The following is a 21,675-nucleotide window of genomic DNA, read 5'->3' on the forward strand; positions in this document are numbered from 1 at the left end:
CCCGCTTCCCTCCATCGCCTTGGCTTTGTGTTCCGCTCTGCTCTCCGGACAGCCCGCCTTTCTCTTGCTTTGCTCTCGTTTGAGGGGAACATCCGCGCCAATGTGCCTTTATCCCGCTTGGGATCTATGAGAACATCTCAGGAGAGACGGGGCAGCGGTGCTGATGGGGAAGGCACGGAGCCTGGGGGCAGGCTGTACAGTTAGGGACCGTGTGCTGCTGTGGGCTTGGGGGTGAGAATGCCCACTTGGATTGGAACATCCACTGGACAAGGTGCAGCTGGGCTGTGTGTGGAGGTGCTGCTCCTGGTGGTCTTTGGTGGACATGGGGCTGTTGGGGAGCAGTGGGGCCTTGAGGTGCCCTGGGCTGTGCATGAGCCCTGCAGGACTGGGTTATAACCACTGAGCATGGGGTGCTTCATCATGCACCGGTGTTTTAGTAGGGCATGGTTTATTTCCTGGCCAGGTCAGCAGGCTGTACAGCTGCTGTTCCTGATCCAGAAGCGTTTGCTGGCACTCTTTCCCTGGGCAAGGGGGAACAGCAAGCATCTCATGCACAGAGTGTGTCTGGGCAGTGGAAAGGAGCAGAGGGATTTATTTTCATGGGGCTTTTGCTCGGTCTATACAGATGTTACACCGGTGGATTAAAAAGCTGTTTTCTTATTGGTTGCTACCTTATCGAACGCTCATTTCTTGATTTGTGGTACCAAAGTCCTATAAAGCGTGTTGGCTCCATTTCTGAACCGCCAGAATGGAGTCATCGCTGCATCCTGCCAGAGGAAGAATGCATTTCTTCGACCCTTGCACTGCGTTCTGGGTTGTTGTCATCAGCGTAGTGTTTGTGGGTTTGGGCTGGTTTTGTTTTGTAAGTAATCCAAACTGCTTTGGCATGTGGGATGGAATACTTACCACCTTGGGGTAGGCTTGGACGGAGCTGAAAAATGTAAGGATGGAACTGAGAGGACGGCAACAAGATGTCCCAGTGCCTCTTTGTGGGTTTGAAGAGAATGCACTAAAAACAAGGGGCATTGGAGCGACCCGGGATGTTTAAAGCAGGCTAAAGATTTATAGCTCAGCTGGGGCTGCTCTCTGCCTTTGGGCTAGAAGGTTGTGTGCAGGAGCCTGGGCAAGCCACTGGCGTGTCCCCTGTCCTGCTCGTCAGCCGTGCACCCCATGCACGATCCTCCTTGCAGACAAGCACAAGTTACGTGTCCCAAAGTGCTGCTCCATGGTGTCCCCAGCTCCATGCCTTGGGAAATCTTTTAGGACATTTTGTCTGCAGAGGGAACCACGTGATGCTGGTTGTTCTCCAAAGACAAGAAGGGCATTTAGAGCCCTTGTCAAGCGCTCACAGTGTGCTTCTCTTTCTCTCATGCCTGGTGTTTTTATGTTAGAAGATTTCTTTGTGACAAGGAGGTGATAAAGACCGTATTGGCTACAAGGCTGCGTGTGTGGTGTTCAGGGGTGATCTAAACTTAAACTCAGTGGAAGCTTTGTGATGAGTTACTCTGAATATTGGCCATAACAACCAGCTTATCTGGATTGTAATTAGACCTCTGTTATGCTCTGCGCTCTGGGAACACAAGGGCAAATGCACCCCTTGCCCCTAGTTTAATGTATTCTCCAATGAGAGCCAGTGTTAAGCATGGGTGGATGTTGGTGTTTTGGAAGTGCTGGGTAAAGGTCCTGTTCTTTGGGTCCTCCATAAATGTTTCATCCAAAGCAGTTCATTCTCTCTTCTACCACCTGACATTATTTCCTGCTGCTTTCTAAGCGAGGGCCAAGCCAAGGGGAGAAAAGGCTCTTTAGTGCACTTAAGTCCATGAGAATGGAGAAGAACCACTCGTAAGCTCTTGTAGAAGCTCTTTGCTTTTGATGATCAGCTCTCTTAGGCATCCAGAACTGGGGTATAAGCTCTTTAGGGAAGCATTTTTTAGTGGAAGGATTTAAGTACTACTGGCTGATATGTCTGTTGGCAGGATCCCAAGAGCTGGCTGGAAGAGGCCTCTACTGCGAAGGAAATGCTGAAATAAGACTTTTAATTAACTTGCATAGAAGCTCCTTAAGGGCTGAGAAGACTCCGCAGGGAAGAAGCGAGTGGGATGTAGCTAGGAGGAAATTCCTTGTTGGACTTGAGCTCTGAAAGTAAATGAATGAGCCTGGTTTTATCAAGGCAGGGCTCAAATAACATTGCATCTGGGCTTTGTTTTACTCAGACAGGACCGGAAAAGGACAGCGTTCTCTCCATTGTTGCTGTGAAGTACAGTGGAAAAGACAATAGCATGCTTATTGGACTGACAGGATTTCTGTTTTTCACCTCTAAACAGCTTTATCAACTACTGGAAATAAAAGGAAAGGCTGAAATGTGTGAATATGAATGTCATTCTTGGTGGTTTCAGCCTAGGACTTACTGAAGGCCAAATAGGACTGCCTTCATTCTGTGTCTCCATGGTCATACTGCATGACTGAGCTGCAGGTTCTTGGCTTCAGGCTGCGCTTTTGCAGTGCTGGCTTCAGCAGAGGCCATGGTTGATCTTGGATCGGGGCCATTTCAAGGTCTTTGTTGTTGGTATGGCGCTGAAAGGCAACATCACTTTGTTAAATAAGTCAGTACTGTAAGCCCCCTAGGCCAGTCTTACTGACAATCTAGCCCAACCTTTACATGGCTCACCAGCTACCTGGCTCAAAGCGCCCTGTATCTGTAGACATAGGACTGAAGGTGCAACTTAGAAGAGATATGTCCATGTCTGCCATCCCACCAGTAACTCTCGGGTCATGCACTGGGTTTAGCTGGTATCAGGGCAGATCCCTGGGCCCTCTGTATTGCAGCAGGGTCCTTCTGGGCTGGGGACGGGCAGTGTTCATGCACCAAAAAGGAGCAGAAGATGACTTTTCCTGCGCGCTGCCTTTGCCTGTACGTATGCTGGCCCACAGCCAGGATGGAAACTCTGTCCTCGTGAGCAGAGAGGGAGCTGGGAGGGGCGAGAGGCAGTGGGGCCCAGGAGCAGAGGGGTTGAAATAAAGGCAGCGACCTACGTAAAGAGCAGCCCCTGGGTTCTTTGCACATTGCTGACACATAGGTGTGGGCACAGGTCATTCCTGGATGTGTGACAGAAGATGAGAGTAGAAGGCAAAAGGAAGGATGCTGAGCAACTGCATTAGGTGTTGTTTGGCTCTGCAGTGCTTGAAGTGGGATCTGTGAATTCCAGCTAGGGCAGCAGTAAGGCAGATACTGCTGCATGGGCAGTCGGAGGGGCATTGCTTTATTTTTAACCGTGCCATCCTTAAATGAAGCAGGTCTGGGTTCCTTTGAAATCAATATTGCTAATGCACATGGAGGTTTGTTTCATGGGTGTTGCTCCTTGCAGCTGAGCGCTATCAGTCTGGCTTGGAGGTGGTAGTAGGCTCTGTGCACAGATGCAGCCATCCACAGCTATCCTCATTAGGCATCACAGTGTGTAATTGGATTTGCTGAACAATCTGGTGTTCGAGGTGCTGATCCGGTTCAGGTTTTGCCTTGGTTTGGTGTCTGTAGAAGGCAGCATGGTGGAAAACCTTGGGGAAACACTCAGGAGAGTCCCTCTTGGGGGCTGGCAACTGGAAAGGCTGTTTCAGAGGACACAGGATTTACTGCTGTTTGTAGCCAGCATTGTTTGAAATAGGTAGGTACTTTGGGTTTTAACTGCTTTTCCCTTTAGGAGTAAAGGTGTCAGAGTGTTTCTGTGATCCTTCCACATTTAAATGTTCTGTAGAATGCCCCCCATTTGTTAGGTCACTTAGGAGGACAGGTAGGTCTGTGTGCAAGCTTCCATCCTTCCAGCACAGCCCTTTGGTTTCCAGCGCAGTGCATTGTTTCCTCGTGGGAAGTCAGAGCAGGACTGTGTGCAGCACAGCCTCACATCTAATTGAAGACAGTGGGCTTTGAGCGTACACCTAAAATTAAACACCTGCCTGGGTGTTTCCCTCATCACAAGTGGTCTTGCACACACAGTTGTGTTCTGTTGGATCATTTTATATCAGCGCTGTCCTTGAGCAGCACTTTCCTCTTCATATCCTGTGAGACTCCTTGCCAAGCTCTTGCTGACGAGGCACAGTCCTATGAGCAGTTCAGGTGAGATGCTTTCACCGCCCTGGTATTTTGCTAGCCCTGTGAATAGGCACGCATCTGCAAATGATTAAATCAACCCATCAGGGTGTCATCTGGAGAGGAACAAGCGCTGAGCTCGCTTTGCAGGCAGAGGGGGGAGGATCGGGTCCCCCTCTGTATTTTCTGCTGAAAACTCTTCCCCTCTGCAGATGTGCAGCTGCCGGTGTTCCTTGCCAAAGGGAGCCGTGACTTACAGAGCTGGGAACATGCACACATCTGTTTGCAGAGGAGAGCGGGGAAGAGGCCTGCTTCTCCTGTCCTGGGGGATTACGTTCACATGATAGAGAGCGCCAATGTTCATGGAAGGAAACGGCGAATTTCTCAGGGCAGCGCGAGGGCACTTCATAAATACGAGTTGTGTTGGTAGTGTCAGCTGTACAGCACCTTCCTAAATGAAAAAGGAAAGAATTCCTAAAGACTTCTCAGACAGTTGGAGCTTTTTCATTAAAAACACCGAGCCCCCCTGAAGACAGATCTGTATTCCGCACACAGAACTTGGTATTTCAGCTGCCAAACATGCTGTGAGCATAAGCTGTGTTTCCTTGTAGGTAATAGTTGAGCCTCGGATCATCCAGAGCTCGTAGGGTCTCTTCAGAAATTAGCATCTGGCCAAAACCAGAGCTGAGGTATCTTTCACTGTCTGCTGAAGTCAGTGGGATCTTCTGCATGAATTCAGTGAGCTGGGGATCAGCGAGCTGTAACCGAGAATCTGTTTTTCCCTGCCTTGACATGTTGGGCTGTGTGCGTAGCAATTTGTGGCCCAGTTCTGCAGGCATCCTGCAAAGAGATGTGTAAGGCGTTGAACATTTTCCAGATGATGTAAGAAACCCCGATCTTGCTGGCTGCCCTTTTTCAGCTATGTCAAACTTGGAGAAAAGTTTCCTATTGGGAAATCAACACACGCTGTTGTTGGCTTTTTTTGTTGTTGTTGTTTTTGGTTGTTTCTTTCATCAGATTTTTCTTTCCCCTGAGATTTCTTCGAGTGTCTCCAAGTTGAAGTCTTGCCTCGGTGTCACCTCTCACATAAAACAATCCTGTACTTGTGTTGGTGGAAGACACCGCTGCTTCTCCTGTGCTAAAGCTTGTCCTGTTGGTGTCCTCATGTTTGTGCAGCAGGAAACCTTCCTGGTAGGTTTTTTATGAACTTCAGATTCCATATAAAGATACTTTCTGGAGCAATCGAGCCTGATGTTGGACTACCTTACTTAAAAAATAGAAAGAAAAAAGGCATTTTCAAAAAGGGGCTGGAAACAGTTCGTCACCAACCCGTTCTTTTTTTGCTGAAGGGCTTAAGTAGTTCAGCTGTCGTGCTGTTTCTCTTGCACATGTAACTCATTCTTTTTTAATTTGTGAACAGTGTTTTGCAATAGAGGAGGTTTTGGTCCTGTTACCCATGAAATACTTGAATGCAGAATTAAGCAAAAGATTGTATAATGCAAGTTTTCTTCAGCAGTTGCTTCAGTGTGTCAGCAGGACTTGGTGATAGGCTGATGAAGCCCAGCAGGATGTATCTGGATGAGGTCACCGGGAAAACAAATTGTGAAAGGAGAACTTAAACCCTTCAGAATCCAGCTACATTTTGCAGGGAGATGAGCTTATAAAATCGAGAACCTAACTTTGTGTGCTCCCTTCAGTGTGTACCAAACGCTTCCTTCAATATCTGTTTCTCATTCTGGGCACACTGTTATATATCCAGCTTCTCAAAAGCAGTTTCATTTGATCTGAAACTATAAGAGATGTGTTCACCCAGCAAATTTTTTTGCTATTTCTTAGTTTTACATGAGAACTGTATTCTCAAGTACTGTGTACCTCGGATACTCCCTTTGCCCAGGAAGGCGTGTTTAAAAAGACACCTTCTTGCTAGCCTGTTCTACTGCTGAAATATCCCTTCTGCCATGTTTTTCTTTTTAGTACAGATGGAACAAACCCACTAAGAGAAACAGACGGCAGATTTTTATTAAGTCAACGCTATTCAGTATGAATGTTTGAATTATTACATGTGGAAGAGATGGGAAGAAGAATGCCTGCCTGAGTGCCAAACATTTTTCATACCAGCCAAAAAGTAAATCAAGTATAGCACTGCATAAGCTCTTCTAGTTGAAGAAAATGTATGGGGAATTTCCCCTAAAATGTTGAGTTTGGCCTTAGTTTGCCAGTAATGTCCATAGCCATTCTCTTTTCAGTAAATCTGGCCTTTATTGAAAGATCTGTTTTGTTCAGCCATGGATAACTGAAGCAACACCTCTGTATAAAGAAGGTGGTTCTGGAGAGGGATACCTCCCTAAGTGGCCAGTTAGTAGGGTATCTGATCTAGTGAGTGTGGAGGGAGATTCATGGGAGAGCCGCTTTCCTGGGCTTTCCTTCCCTTTGAGCTGAATTGGTAAATGGGAACTTGAGAGAGAAAGCTGTGGATCACTGGGGTATTAATGGCATTGTCCTGGGATGGCCACCTCTCTCCTAGTGTTGGTTGTCTGCTTTGGGAGGCCTCATCTCTTGTCCTGCAGGAAATGTTTGGACTTCCTGATGCCACAGGGAAATCTGTAGGATTTGTGCCCTCCAGTAGAGGCTTAATGGGGCTGAGCTGAGGCGGCTTTGCTGGGGATTCTGTGAACCTGTGCATGTAGGTGAGGAGCAGAAAGAAGGGGAATGTGAGGGATTGGGTGCAGTACAAGCCACACCATGCTGGGAACACATCAGTGCCTTGAGCAGGGCTGATTTTGCCTCGCATTGTTTATGACTAAAGATTAAAAAAGAATGATATTTAGTGAATTGCACAAGGGATAGGGGCTTCTGCTAAGGTCTGGCTCCAGGAGACTCCTGCTTGGTATTTTGTTTTGGGTGCTGTAAAATATGCCCTTGTGAAATGCATTCAGTGCTGGCTGCTCTGAAGAAATGTGCTTTTCCTGTGCACAATAAACAGCATTGGGGCCCCATCCAGGACAACACTGAAACATCTCGGGTGGAGTATGCCCTTGTGGTTACCCTGGAATACAAAACTTGGATGCACTTTCTCTGGGTTGGAAGCTTCTATTAGGAAAGCTCCGCTTCAGTCTTGAGATAAAGGCTCAGTGGAGGAAGTTGTGCCCGGGTTCCCTGCTTGTGCTCCCTTATCAAATAGTTTGGTGCATGTGAAAGAGAGTAAACAGTGGAAATTAGAAGTCTTTTAGAGTAAATATCGCCTTTAGCACCTCCCTTTGAGGAGAGTGGTGAACAAAATGTGCCCGTTGGAGAAATTTCCAGTTTCTAGATTTTGTCATGAGAAACCAAGAAGATGCTTTCACTAATTTTCACTATTTATTGGACCCCGATCTCTCTCAAAGTGGAATAAATTTGGGAAGAAAATGTTTTCTTTTTCTGATACCGCAGTGAAAATGTACACCATCCATCAGTATTTGCCAAGGCAGGCTTCCTGATAGACTCCCTGATACCTCTCACTGAACTGCTGGAGTTTATTAGGCACTGCTGAACCACAGAGGAAGGAGGACAGTGTGAAGGTGTTAGCAATAGCATCGTGATTGGTGCTGCAGGCTGGGAGGGACCGCAGGAGGTCTCTGTTCCAGCCTCCTTGCTAAAGCAGGCTCAGCTGGGTGTTCAGAGTAGGTATCTCATAGTGCAGAGATGGAGGCAGCAGTACTGTTCCCATGCTTTATGATCCTCCTGGTGAAAATAAAAACAAAACCCCTTTTCTTAGGTCAGATCTCTGTCTTGTTTCCAGCTGTGCACATTGTTTCTCCTCCCACCTGAAAGAGAAGCACCCAAGGATGTGGTTTCATGTAATGCCCTGTTCTAGACCAGGCTTTGCATTACAAGGGGTAACGTGTTCAGAAAGTCGTTGCAGGCTGTGGGCGCCTGGGTCTCAAAGAGATTGGGACGTGCAGACAGCAGCCCAGCTCCCACTTGGACATGCTCAGGTGCATCACGGGGCCAGTCTGCCAGTCTCCTGAGCTGCTGGGGCACGAGGAAGCCCTTCAGACTGTGTCTGAACTAATGGTTCTTCTGGAAGTGCCTCCGACAGGACCATGCACCGTTATCTCAGTCATCTCCATGGCAGCAAGTTCTGCCAGCTGAACTTGGCACTGAGCTGTGCAGACGTGTGGGCTGAGCGCCAGAGTCCTCAAGGTGTATCAGTGCATGAAGGTGCAGACAGATGTCTTCTTGGTTTTCCAGAGGTACTTAGGCGGTGTCTCCTGTTGCAACTAGTGAGAAAGGAGTGAGTGTTTACGGGGGCAGCAAGCCGCACAGAGAGCAGCAGGGCAGAGGAGGAAGAGCTGCTCTCCCCCAGGATTTGGGGTTGGCTTTTCCCCCTTTTATTGGCCAGGAACGCAGTGACCCAAGTAACCACAGGGCTGGGGCCAGCTCCCTCCCCCTGCTTCCTTTCCCTGGCAGGGAACAGGCGCTCAGATTTCCTCCGTAGCACAGGCGGATGGGGATGGCGGCTCTCAGCTACATTCCTTTTGGTACAAAAGGAAAGGAAAAACTGCTCTCCATGCAGGCAGATGGCTGACTATTTCCTGGCAGCTCCACTGCACTGTCTTTTTTCCTATTGTCCTGACACACACACACATACACACAAGAGAGCAGCTTTCCTCTTGGAAAAATAAATAAACTCAAGAGGTTGGTGGGTTGGTTTTTTCAGCCTGGGCTCTGCAAGGATGGCTGAATGGCGTGGTGGTGCGTGCTGTGCTGCACTTGGAAGGTCTCTTTAAGAAATGAGATGTGCAGTAAGCAGATCTGCATTTGCAGTGCCTTAGGTATGCAGGAGGGAGGCGAGGGGAAGTGGGGTCTCCAGAACCAAAAGGCGATCCCCAGGAGGCTCTCTGAGCTGGGATGGTGATGCTTAGAGGTGTGCTGAGGGCAGGTCACGGATTTGGGAAGCTGTGAGGTCTGCTGGAGCACACAGCTGGTGCTCCAAGGCCGGGGTGATGGGTGCTGCAGGAAGCTGTGTGCTGGACCCTCCTCAGGAGGGGAAGCAGTCAGCATCCTGCAGGGTGAAGGCCACCGAAGGAGAGATTCGCTGAGGCTCAGTTTATCTTCTCAAATGATAACTTAGTTTGGAAGAATTGTGAGTTCTTCATTTTAATGTTCTCATTTCCTTTCCCAATATGAGACAATTTGTCTTCCTGCCAGGAAACTCTTTGCAGAGTTGCTCCTTGAAGGGACCTCTTTGGATCTCGCTTGTGCTAGAATATCAGAGGTTATCTCATCACACTGAAAATTAATTCCAAGTGTGGTTCATGGTCTGAGTACTCTATTTTAGGGGTAGGTTGTTTCCTAGGCTCAAATGTTTGAGTTTCTTACAAGCTTAACAGTAACTCCGAATTCTTTCCGGTTCTTTTAACACTAGAAGTGATTTATTGCCGTAGTAAGACTGGTGTATTTGTAATATTTGTAGCATTCCAATCATAGGAATGAAAGAAGCTACACTGGTAGAAGTGTGCTATGCCAATGGAGTGTGGTCTTTGTTTTAAATGATGCCAGTTCTACTGTATCTGTTAGGAATCCTGCTTGTCCTTGTGGCTGATGGGTTGTTCTGCTGGCAGGTCTTTGCTAGTGTAAATCTGGTCCATATTTCTGTTGCTTTATTCCATATCGACTGTGGTTGTCTTGTGTGTGGGTAATTTCAAAGCCAAAGAAAACAGGTACGGAGTGCTGACTGCGCTGATGTCATCAGCAAGCTTGTGTTTGCTTCAGGAACACAGGATACACCACTAATGTCTTATTCAGCCTTGTCTTAAGGTAATTGAATTTTCATTTGTGAGGCTGTAAAGCTAAAGTAAGTAAGTTCAGCCTGGAGAAGAGAAGGTTCTGAGAAGACCAGGTAGTGGCCTTTCAGTATCTAAAGGGGGACTGTAAGAAAGAAGGGGACAGACTCCTTAGGAGGGTCTGTTGTGATAGAGCAAGTGGAAATGATCTCAGAGTAAAAGAGAAGATTTAGACTGGATATAAGAAAAAAAAGAATTTATCATAGGGTTGGTGAGGCACTGGCACTGGTTGCCCACACAGGTGGTGGATTCCCCATCTCTGAGGACACTCAAGGTCAGGCTGGAGGGTCTCTGAGCACCTGATGTAGCTGTGGGTGTCCCTGTTTGTTGCAGGGGAGTTGAACCAGATGGTCTTTAAGGGTACCTTCAGACTCAGACAGTGTGATCTGATGATTATCCCTCTTTGAAATGGGCTGAGTGATTCCACCATCTTCATGGATGCGCTTATGAGATATCTGAAGTGTACAGAGGTGGACCTGAATTGTAAAGGCATGGCACAGCGGAGTCATCTTCTACTTCTGCCTCCACCTCCCAGGGCCTTGGTTTCACCATCTGAATTTTTTTGTTTGTTCATGATTTCATTGCGGAAAGCTGAGTCCGGAACATGTCATTCCACTAAATACTGTAATTAGAATTAATTTTAGGAGCTAGAATGGCAATCATGGAATCATCAATAAAGTTGGAAAAGACCACTGAGATCATCTAGTCCAGCTGACAACCCATCCCAAACACATCTCTTAACCATGTCCTTCAGTGCCACAGTTTCCTGGACATCCCCAGGGACAGAGACTCCACCACCTCCGTGGGCTAAATGCCCAATTAATCTCATCCTTCCCTTGTGAAGGGAACCTGCTGTAGGAGTAAAGATGTCTCTAAGCAGCAATACAAACCATTCTTGCCACCAGAAGAAATAACATAATTTACCTTTTATACATCCAAGGCTTAACTAAATATATGAATTAGAGAGTTGCTGTCTTGCTAGGCATGGTTCTGCCCCATCCTATCGCTACCTCTGGAAGTGCTGTTTCCAGCTGAGGGTGTGGTTGTCTGCAGGAAACTGGAGGGATGTTGAATTCCCTTTGAGCTGTTGAGCTTTTCTTCTGTTTGTTATGTGTTTAAAGGGAGGAACAAAGGGAAAATAAGACAATGGGAAGTGTGGGACAAGCTTAATAATAGTGGGTGCAACTGGCCCCACCTTTCATAGAGCACAATTCATATTGTCAGACTGTTTTCAATTTCTGCCTTTAGGTCAATTGTATCATTTCAATCTGCTGTTTCCCTTCTGAGTATTTGTCTCTGGCTGAATTGCTTTCAAGCCTGCAACCAAAATGTTTCAGCTGTTTTAGAGAATGAAGCTATGGAACAGAAAATGTACTACTTTCTTTGCATTATAAGTACATCAGAATTTTCTTTTGCTAAGCCTAATCCTATGCAGTGACTTGGGCATAAAGGTGCCATCATTTTGCTTCTAAAGAAATGTGGGCTATGCTTTGCACGCGTGAATATACAGTGGGAAATAGTCATGAGGATTAGGAGAAGAGCAAAGAGACTGCTGATAGTGAGCGAGATCAACATAAGATTAGTAGAAACTGAGACTAAAGAGAGTTTAACCATGGCTGTGTGTCCAAGTGGACAGCTAGGGAGCAGAGTCTGGTGTTGAGTACACAAGGAAGATGGTGAGGAACAAGGGCCTAGCTGGAGAACATGAGAAAACTAAAGTAGGGGATGACATTGGTAACTCTGTGCCAGCTGTACTCTGATGCCATACTGTCAGAACTCAGTGTTTTGTTTCAGTTAGCCTTTAAAACAAGCAAACCTGGAGATGAAACTTCATGCAGTTTCTGAATGTAGTTTCCATATGCGTGAAGCTGAGCACTTGGGTGCCACATTTGCATTTGTCTGAGCAGTTCCTGTTGTGTCCTCCATGCATGTTGGCCACAGCACTTGGGCATTCCAGCTCAGGCACTGATGTTGGATGGACACATCCGCAGCCTCACTTGGCACAGAAGAGGCCCATTCTGGAGGTGAACCAGTGATGGAACTTGCAGGGATTCTTTGCTTTATTTGGCAGGGAATGAGGAGGAGTGGCTGAGAACCTGCTGGCCTGCCCTTCTCAGGGCTCACCATGATGTCAGACAGTGCTTCAGTGCACGTCTGATTTTTCATGACAAGTGACTGATGTTCCTAGCTGAGCAGAGAGCCTTTCATTCTTTGCTAGTTCAGTGAGTTGTTGTAGCCCAGCAAGGGCTTTACAAGCATCAGGGCTTGTACAAAGAAAGCAGGAGGAGTGAGATGGAAAGAATATGAGGGAGCACTCTAAGTCTGTGGCAACTCTGAGATCTAATCAATCAGACACATCCTTTGCCAAGGACAGCATAAGACCATGTTGCTGGCAGCCAAAGGAGGAGCAGGGGCCCAGGGTGAAAGAGAAGTAGAACAGTTCACCACAGCAATCTATTGAATCAGGTCGGTGACATATAAGTTTGCTTTGTGGATTTAGAACGGGGAAGAAAAGCAGTAGAATTGCATGATAAAATGAAGGACATACCATAACAGTGCTTTTCTGTGTGCAGTCTGAATGCCAACACTACCAGCTTCTGCGTTTTTTGAGCTGCAACACTGTGGTACCGCCATTCCTTTGGGGGTTTAAAAAATAGTTTGTTTTTACACATGGGATTCTCCTGACTCCCTTGTAAGCACTGTGGTAAGTTGTCATAGATCAAAGGGAACAGTTAGGACAGAGTGAGGCAAGAGGGGTAGGAAACTATGTGTGATCCAGCTCTGAAATGTCCTCTAAAATGTACTGTAGGAGTGCATCACTTCCCAGTCACTGGGCCTTCATGTTTATGTTTACATGACTTAATCCAATTTCTCTCTCTTTTTTTTTTTTCTTCTTCTTTATTTTTAATAAGTGGCTCGAGCCTGGCAACACACAGTTAGGATCCCATTGTGAGCATGACGACCCATTGATCCTGCTGTTAGTGCCTTCAGTCCCTTGCAGTGGTCAAGCTGCTGCTGGGGACTTCACATGGCTCTGTGCACAGCCTGGAGATGCTGCTTGGTGCTGGGACCATGCACAGGACGCACTCAGTGGCCCCATGTGTGTGTGTTCGTGCACAAGAGCATGTTTCCAAGCTCTCCCCCCAAAGGGAAACAGGCTCCAAACAGGGTGAGGGCTGGGGGAGGGAGCGTGTAAGGCTTTAACTCTTGGCGTAGCCTTACTCACCATTTTCCTGTTAGTGTTTTGTCTTCTTGGCATCCTTCCTGTTCTTTATGTATATACATTATATATTGTTGTCACATTGTTCCTCCATGTATGTTGCGTCCTTTGTTCTGCAGAGCGCTGGGTTGGGAGCTTTGCTTGCAGGCCGTGTTTGGCTGCTGCGATTCGTGGGCTCAAACACAGAAGTCATGAAAGTAACTGGAGAGGATATTTCAGTGAGCACCAAGGGGAAGAGAATGTGCGTGGGCTTTAAATGCAGCATGGCTTTATTCCTCTTGGACCAGAGTTTGACCAGCTGCGGGTCGCTACTGGGGATGTGAAGCCTCATTGTTTGCATGCACCACTGTGGTGGCTGCGATCCCAGCTACAGGCTCAGATCCTATTTCTATGCGAGGTGCGGTATAATTGGAGCAAAGGAGATCTTGAGACGTGGCCTGCAGCACACAGCAAGGGTGATACCCATCCCCAAACCACAAGCCCTGCTGAGGTATGCTTCTTTCTTTCCCTATAAAGGAAATAGGAGAATAAGGAGGCCCGGAAAACTCACCGTGACCATTGCACGACCTTATTGGAGACAAGACTATGTGTGTGTGACCCATGTGCAGGCTGCGTACCTTTCTGGTGAGGCAAACTGCAGGGTATTGGGTGCTTCCTAGGAAGTTTAGCTCATATCCCAGTGGAAGACCCCTCTGCCCTTTGAGGGTAGGAGCATGTCTACTGTCAGTGCTTCTTTTTCTCTCCCAGTTGCTTTGGAATTATGGTGTCCAGTGCTGTGCACCAGATGGGCACACTCCTGACTTGCCTTTTGATCGGAAGTGGAGAAGAAGGCATCTGGAAGTGGGGGGTGGGGGGTAGGAAAACTTAAATTAGCAGAAAGCCTAACAGCTATTGCTGGAGACAGATGATTACAGCTCATTTCAAGGCTGCTTCCTGCATGCCAATGATAGATCAGTAAACAAACGCCTCTTTGCAAACACAAAGCAGGCAGGAACTCTGTTTGGAAGAGAGAGGTCGGGGTAGGTCTCGCTTCGTTCAGTGGCAGGAAGCCCTATCACATGGCCCTGGGAAACATGAGGCTGGCTGTGCGGAGAAGCTTCTGCTGGGAGCTTCACATCCTTCCCAGAGCCCGCCAGCAGGTTTGGGAGCTCCCTCCTTCCTCCCCTGCCCTTCCTTCCCCAGTTTAATTTTGTGACGGTATCAGATGATGGCTTTGTTCCCCCAACAATGAGGATTACCAAATTAATTGCAGTGATGGGGCTCTCTAAATGAGTCTTGGCATCTTCTCTCCCCTTTTATGGCCTGGCTGCTGCGGGATCTACATGCTAGGAACGTGGCTCTGGGCTGTGGCTGCCATGGGTCTGTGCTTTGCATTGCATGGCAGAAAGTTTGCATGTGGTACGTGCAGAAAGCAGCAGTGGGTCAAGAGGGACCTGCTTGGTGTATGCCAGTTCTCCTCAGGTCATCTGCAACCTGGACTCAGCTCTGCCTGAATGATCAATCTGAGCAGAGATATGGAAGGCGGGAGAAATAGAAGCTCCCCTTGCCCTTTGCAGTGACCTGCCATGATAGCTCAGGGGGCCAGTGGAGCCAAACCTGGGGAGGAGGTCTACCCTTCATTTCCCACCGAATGTGATTTTCCATTGCTGCTCTCCCAGTTTCCTCCTGTCAGGCTTTGGGAGTGTCTGTGGGTCAGGCCTGCAAGCTGGTTCTGGTGGCCTGGTTAACAAACTCAAGTCTCAGCCCCATCCCCTTTGCATCTCATTTGGGCTTGAGAGTGTCCCCACACTAATTTTCTGACCTTTAAGCTAATCAGGAGGTACCTCATTTCTGCTCTTTTGTTCCAGAGTTGATTTTTTTTTTTCTCTTCATGTCTTCAAGGTGTTTGGATATGTACACCTGGAGATTGTGTTCATATTGCAGCATCTGATGCTTGGTTGTTTAGGAGGCTCCTGGCCTCAAGTGGCCAAGTGCTACGCAGCCTCAGTTGCTGCTTGACAGGAATCTGCTCTGGTTGCCTGGGTGAGTCATCCCTTGGACAGGGACACGGGCGATCATTAGTTTTCCATTATTTGCAATGCATAACAGTTAATGGATGGATGAATAGATTTTGTTTCTCAGGCTGGTAAATTTTCTTGACAATTTTGCAAGGCTGCTCTGTGTCTAGAAGTGAAATGAGTGTTTGTTCCAGTTCCTAATGAGGAAGAGAAGCCAAGGGGTTTATTGTCTGGGGAAAGAGAGTCTGCTAAATGGTTAGCCATGAGCTGCCCTGAATGTGTACACACTGAGTTGACCCAGAGTTCACTCCTCATCTTAGGAACTCTGCCAGTGTGGGATAAAGGGAGGGAGAGAAAACTGGGAACAAACAAGACTGATATTTTCTTTCTCTCTCAAATACTCAAGCAGTGGAAATGAGAGATTCTTTTGTTCTTCAGTGTTGTCGGTATGCTTCCTTTAAAAGCTTCAAGAACCAACTAAACTTCCTGAGAAACTCAGTCTTATTGCTGAATGCTGGGCATGGCAGGGTGGCATTAGGCAGAGCAGGTGAGTGGGTAGACTGGGGAAGCCACAGATATTCCAAGCATGATGTGTGAGATGGTGAGCCCCTTCCTGCCCTGAGAGGTAGAGAGGGGACCAACAGCCTGTTATGGCCCAACGGAGGGCACACTGCAACATAACGATCAAGGAACAATTGGATGTTGTATTGAGGGACGTGTTTTACTGGGAGCTATTGGTAATAGGTGAATTGTTGGACTGGATGATCTTGGAGGTCTTTTGCAACCGTGGTGATTCTATGATTCTATAACCAAGTGCTTCAGTGTATTGTCTCTTGGTCATAAAATGCTGAAGGGGTTGTTGTAAAGAGCTTACGTCATGTGGCCTTAGCACAATTCTTAATAGAATAATTTTGTTTTCTTGTTCTGTAAGGAGAAAAAGCCTAAATCCTCTGAGATTTTGGCAATAAGAAAAGCATTCACAAAGCATGCTACATATTCAGATCACAGTACTGCAACTGCTAGTCAAAGATTGTTCTTGTTATCAAAACCTGTCATCTGTTCCCTGGGCTTCTAAGGGCTGGTGCTGTCACCCTTCTTCCTGTTCTGCAGATGGTAAAACTGAGTCTGATCTCTGGGAGCTGTTGTATTTTGCTCCTGTTCGTTCTCCTGGACTTCAGGAAGAGATTTGTATGCGTGTGTTTGTTTGCGGCAGGAGAGGAGAGCTGAGCACAGAATGATGGCTCTTTCTTGTGTCTCTCTGCAGGTGAACTGCTGCCCAGCTGTGTGCTGACATGATGACAGCTAGCAAAGCGGCCGATGCGAGCAGCAGGTCTGAGAGCAGTGTCTGCAAGTCTGCTGAGAGGTGGGAGCTTTCCAGATTACGGTGCTGGGGTGCTTTGCTTTTGTTTGTTATCCCCAATAGAAAGAAAACCAAAAGATGAAAATAGTCTTTTAGCTTAACACTGCCCCTCTCTACTCATGTTAGATCACACCCCTGTAGGTCTCAGGTGGTTTCATTGCCATCTCAGGGTTGTCATGTTGTGTTTTTAGCATCCTGTCAGTGATAATATCCTAGAGGCACGGTGCTAAAAGAGATCTGCCCCAGGGCAAAACCTCTCTGTTGATGATACCCCATCTGCAGTTGAAATCTTCAGCATGGAGACTCCTCAGACAAGCCTTACTGTCACCACCCCTAACAGGCTTCTCCTGGTGTCCAGCCTTTGTTTCTAGTGCACAGTTCAGCCACCAGTGTCACAGCCAAGCCTTGCTCCCAGGGAAGGTGCCAGTTCTTGCCCCAAGTGTGAAGTTGTCATTGAGACAGCCAGGAGTTAAATATCTGAGAGGCTAAGGAAGAACAGCATCTGGCTCAGGTCCTCCTGCTTAGAAACTCATCCCAGACTCAATTTACACTACAACGGAGCCTGCAATGGCTGCCAGCATTGCTTAGCTCCAGAACAGCATGAGGCCTGCCAGCACTTGGTATCTAAGTGGATGTTCTTAGCAAGTGCTTAAACTCTGGAAGAGGTGCATTGATGCATTTAGGTTGACGGCAATTTACAAAGTTGAATCTTAGTGTTGGTACTGTCCTTAAATGGGACTTGTGGTAAGAGCTTGCATCCCTGTAACTACCTTGTGTTGTGTTGGTATTCCTTTCCAAGCCCAAGCATTGCTAAGCACTGGAAAGTACTTCAATTCAAAAGTGTTTAGAGTTGGAGTAACTATTTGTCTGTCCAGCTGGAACTTTACTGTGTTGTTATAATAGCACAGTATTGAAAAGAAAAGAAAAGCACTTGGAGGTCTCCCAGATTAAAGATATTAGGGAATTTTTGATGTGGTTTGGACTCAAACAAATGAAAATGTTGAATCCCTTGCCCTGAGAATGTTGAGCCTAGTGCTTGGGTGCTACATCACCTCCTCTGCACCGAGGGAGCGTGCCTGGGTACACAGGAGCCTAAGCCCAAATGACTGTAGGGACGTCGAAACGTAGTTGTAGAACTGTAGGGCTTGTATGTTAATGTGCTTGGGAATATTTGAATGAATCCAGACAGATCCTCTGAGCTAGATCTTGAGGAATGTCAACTGTGCCACATGGTGTCTTCTCTAACAGCAGCGATTTTGCTGTTGTTTGTTAAGGGTCAATTTTATATTCATCTGCAATGGACTTGCTCAGTGCCTTGAAGATACACAAAACTGCTTCACTTACACAAAATGCTATTGAACCTCTCCTTGGTATCAGCATGTCTGTCGTACAAAAAATATTATCTGCCACCTACTTCTGCTGCAGAGAAAGTCTTCATTTCAGTAGTCATAATGAGAGCAACACTGTGTTGTGGTTCTCTCCAGCAAGCCAGTTTCTCAGGGGCTTAGTGTGAGCATCCTGTTCTGGTGCAATATTTGTGAGTTTGTGGAGCAGAAGGACTGACTAAAGCAAGGATGAACACTCGCAGTGAATGTCTCTTCTCTTTTTCTCTTTGGTCTATAGGATCAAACTTGCAGATAAAAACAGGACAGCAGCTGTGAAGGAATTAGGAAGACTTCCGTGTGGATTTTCAAGTGAGAGATGTTCTGAAGGTGTTTCTGTCACCCTGAGTTTAACACCTGAAGCTGAACCAGTTTCTTGTGTGGTGAAGGACCCACTGGGAGCCTTGGAGAACTTGATGCTGGATCCAAGGCTAGACTGCTTTCAGCAGAACATGCTCAGTCCCAAAATGATCATCAGTGACCCATCTGTGGATCTGAACGTTAAAGAAAGCAGTAGAATCATCAGGAAACAGATAGGAGGTACTCAGAGTACACGAACACCTGGAAAAATTGGCCTGAGGAATAAGACCTTCAGCATCAAGGACAAAATTTCAGAGTGGGAAGGGAAAAAGGAAGTGCAGTCTGCTCCTCGTCGAGAGGAGGAGCAAGGAACTAAAGAGGAGCACAAGATACCATGTGTAGTTGAGAAGATGAGTGGGGAAGCACTGACGTCTCGGAAAGTGGAGACCAAGAGATTTATGAATTGGGAGCTGGAGTGCAAAGGGGCTGGCAAAGAGAATGAGCGGAAAGCAGGAACTCCGAAAGGCACAGGGCAGGGAGCACAGCGGAAAGGGGAAGTGGAGAAGGATGAGGAAGTGCAGTCCAGCCTTGGAAAATGCAAAGAAGTGAAAGGTGGGAAGCGGGAAGTCCAAAAGGAGAATCTTTCAGTGCTTAGTCAGGTCAAAAAGTTGGAGCGGGCTTTGAAGGATGGCTCAGCGGAGCTGCAGCCACAGTTGCCTGGTACTTATTACTCCCCACAGTGCTTGCAGGAAAAGGCAGCACAAGGACACACTGCTCCAGAGGGCAGTGAGAGCATATGTGGGACTGAGCTCAACAAAAGGCTTCTTGGTTTGGACTCTGAAATCAGTGAGCCAATTTTTGGGACTCTAGAAGAGGTAAGAACTTCTCATGTGAAATCCAAAGACTGCACTACAGAAAATGTGTACACAGAACCAGGGGTGCCAGAGAAGAAACCTTTCATCAACCCACTGCCAAAGCCCCGGCGGACTTTCAAACATGAGGGGGAAGAGGACTGGGTGCCAGCAGCTAGGAATAAAAGAAACTTGCCCCCTCTGCCATCCATTCCTCCCCCTCCTCTCCCTTCCTCTCCTCCTCCATCAGCTGTCAGCAGGAGGCTTTGGAGCGGGAAGCACAAGAACAATGCTGACCACAGGTAATTGGGCTGAGTTTCACAGAGGTGTTGGTTTTAATGTTGGAGTCCCCCACTTCCCATATTACACTGGAAAAGCTGCATCTTCCTTGGTCACATGTAATCCCCAGTAAATGAGAGCCTTGCTTGCTATCATCTACACTGCCATGTAAAGATGGAGCACAGCCCTGCCAGAAGGGACTTGGAGTGGGTGTCGAGCTGAACATGAGCCAGCAGTGTGCCCTTACAGCCCCAAAAAAACCCCAGCTGTATCCTGGGATACATCAAAAGCAACTTGGCCAGCAGGGTGAGAGAGGTGATCCTGTCTCTTTTCTCTCCACTAGGCGTGGAGTCTTCTGTACAGGAGAGACAGATAGATCTTGTGTCCAGAGGAGGGCCACAAAATTGGTTCAGGGGATGGAACACCTCTCCTGTGAGGACAGGCTGAGAGAGCTGGGGCTGTTCAGCATGGAGAAGAGAAGGGTCCAGGAACACCGAAGAGTGGCCTGTCAGTATCTGAAGGGAAGTTACAGGAAAGAAGGGGACAGACTCTTTTATCAGGAGCTTCTTTGTTGAGGCAAGGAGAAATGGTCTCAAATTAAGAGGGTAGGTTTAGATTGCATTTAAAGAAGTTTTCACAATAAGGGTTGTGAAGCACTAGAACAGTTTACCTAGAGGGGTGATGGAAGCTCTGTCCTTGGAAACTCTCAAGGTCAGACTAGACAGGGCTCTGAACACCCTGATCTAGCTGTGGTATCCCTCCTTGTTCATTGCAGGGAACTTGGACTAGATGGCCCTTAAAGTCCCTTCCAGCTCTAAGGATACTTTGATTCTGTGGTATGTCTGAGAAATTGAGCAGTCAGCGCAGCTTCTTAGGGTAATTGTGAAGAGATAGGTCATGGCAGATTGGGCTTTAAGGTCACTGTGTTATATTGATTAGCCTTCAAGCTCAAAATTGAGGGGGTTGTGTTATTTTTGTGTGTTTTGTTTTGTTTTTAGCAAAAATTGTGATTACAAAATTAATACAGCAGCTCTGGGATGATAATCTCTAAACTCTTCCACAGCATTTTCACTGTTAATAGTAAGCTTGTTCTTTTAACTGAATCTACTGTGTATGTATTTTCCTGGAATACTTTCTTGTCTTTTCTGTTTACCCTCATGACTGTAGCACATTTTAGAGGCAACGAGCATAGAACACAAAGATGCATGAACTGTCACATCAACACTCCTGGTTTGGGTGCCAGAGGGAAACTGAAATTCTCCAGGTTTGTCAGTGGAGGACTCATTGGTTTTTACCCTTTTTAGCACCCAGCACTTGAGTATTGCTGTCCTGTACTGCTGAGAGACCTGATTTGGGGAACCCCTTACTACCGGTGAGGGTGGAAACTCCTGCACCATAAATGGGACCTGTCATGGCCTAAGGTTCTGTGCAGTGTTGTGAGTGAATTACAAAATGTTGTGATTGGGCTGTAAGAGCTGCATCACTCTCCTCTTTTTTCCTTTCCTCTTCCCATCAACGTGCAGGAAGTCGTATGAGTTTGAAGACTTGCTGCAGTCGTCATCGGAGAACGGAAGGGTGGATTGGTACGCGCAGACCAAGCTGGCCCTCACACGCACTTTATCGGAGGAGAACGTCTATGAAGACATACTGGGTAGGAGCTTTGGCCAGGGAGGGATTTGACTGCAAGCACTGAATAACGCAGTGTACTTGTGGTCAACAGCCCCGCGCTGGTGGTGCTGATTGAAGTTTGTTTGTTATCCACATGCAAAACAGATTTACGCAGATCATAGTTTAAACAATTTATTGGCATAAGAAAAATGGACCAAATATTTCAAAATTCATCAGCTTCAAAGATGAACCTGAGGCATGTGGGGACCAGCTTTTAGTTTTTGCTGGCATCCGTTCTCTGACTTCCTTGCATCCCGTGGACAAGCTCTCACACCTCTTGTCTGTGGATCACTGTGAGTTCGTCACCGATGAACATCTGGCTCGTTCAATGGTAGATCACTGAGCACAGGACATAGAATGGAAGCATCCCTCTTGAAAAAGCCTTCGTAAGTTTTTGTAGCTGCAGGCTGGGTTGTGTAAGGCTCTTGGCTGAGTTTAGCAGAGTAAGAAGAGAGTGGCCGTATCAGCTCTGACCATGCAGCTGTTACCTACAGAGCTGGTCTGTGCTGTTCACCAGGGGAGACAGCTGCACTTTTGCAGGAGCAATCAGGGCATTTTTGTTTTGATATGAATAAAATCTCATCGTATCTCCAAAAGGAATGCTGTTCCTTTGGGACTGTTTGCAGAAAGGGTGATGCCAAATGGACAAACTCTAAGCTAAGTGGCCATTTGTCTTTATCTTCCCTCTATTTGAGGGCCAGAGATCCAGGGG

At 47.1% G+C, this 21,675-nt stretch overlaps 2 protein-coding genes across 6 annotated transcripts in view; both read left to right on the forward strand.

The window, feature by feature from the left end:
• LOC107315893 (uncharacterized) overlaps positions 1 to 16,469 on the forward strand; it is a 37,769-nt gene extending 21,300 nt beyond the window's left edge. The window contains exon 10 of the mRNA XM_085521619.1: positions 16,388 to 16,469. The gene's annotated coding sequence lies outside the window, so the exon portion shown is untranslated. The remainder of the gene's footprint in view (positions 1 to 16,387) is intronic.
• The window catches only part of DENND2A (DENN domain containing 2A), a 51,429-nt gene that overhangs the window by 424 nt on the left and 29,330 nt on the right, over positions 1 to 21,675 (forward strand). For 2 of the 5 annotated variants that reach the window (XR_014936333.1, XM_015866895.2), the window contains exons 2-4: positions 16,388 to 16,486; positions 18,107 to 19,318; positions 20,819 to 20,946. Coding sequence is in view for 3 of the 5 variants with exons in the window: in XM_015866895.2 (XP_015722381.2) it covers positions 16,416 to 16,486; positions 18,107 to 19,318; positions 20,819 to 20,946 (1,411 nt within the window). In the remaining 2 variants the exon portion in view is untranslated. Of the gene's footprint in view, positions 1 to 16,387; positions 16,516 to 18,106; positions 19,319 to 20,818; positions 20,947 to 21,675 lie in introns of all 5 variants that reach the window. The other 3 variants (XR_004307852.2, XM_015866889.3, XM_085521549.1) reach the window with 2 other exon arrangements.

Source organism: Coturnix japonica, chromosome 1 (assembly GCF_054131305.1).
Source record: "Coturnix japonica strain WE chromosome 1, WE-NBRP24, whole genome shotgun sequence".
Classification (NCBI taxonomy): Eukaryota; Metazoa; Chordata; class Aves; order Galliformes; family Phasianidae; genus Coturnix; species Coturnix japonica.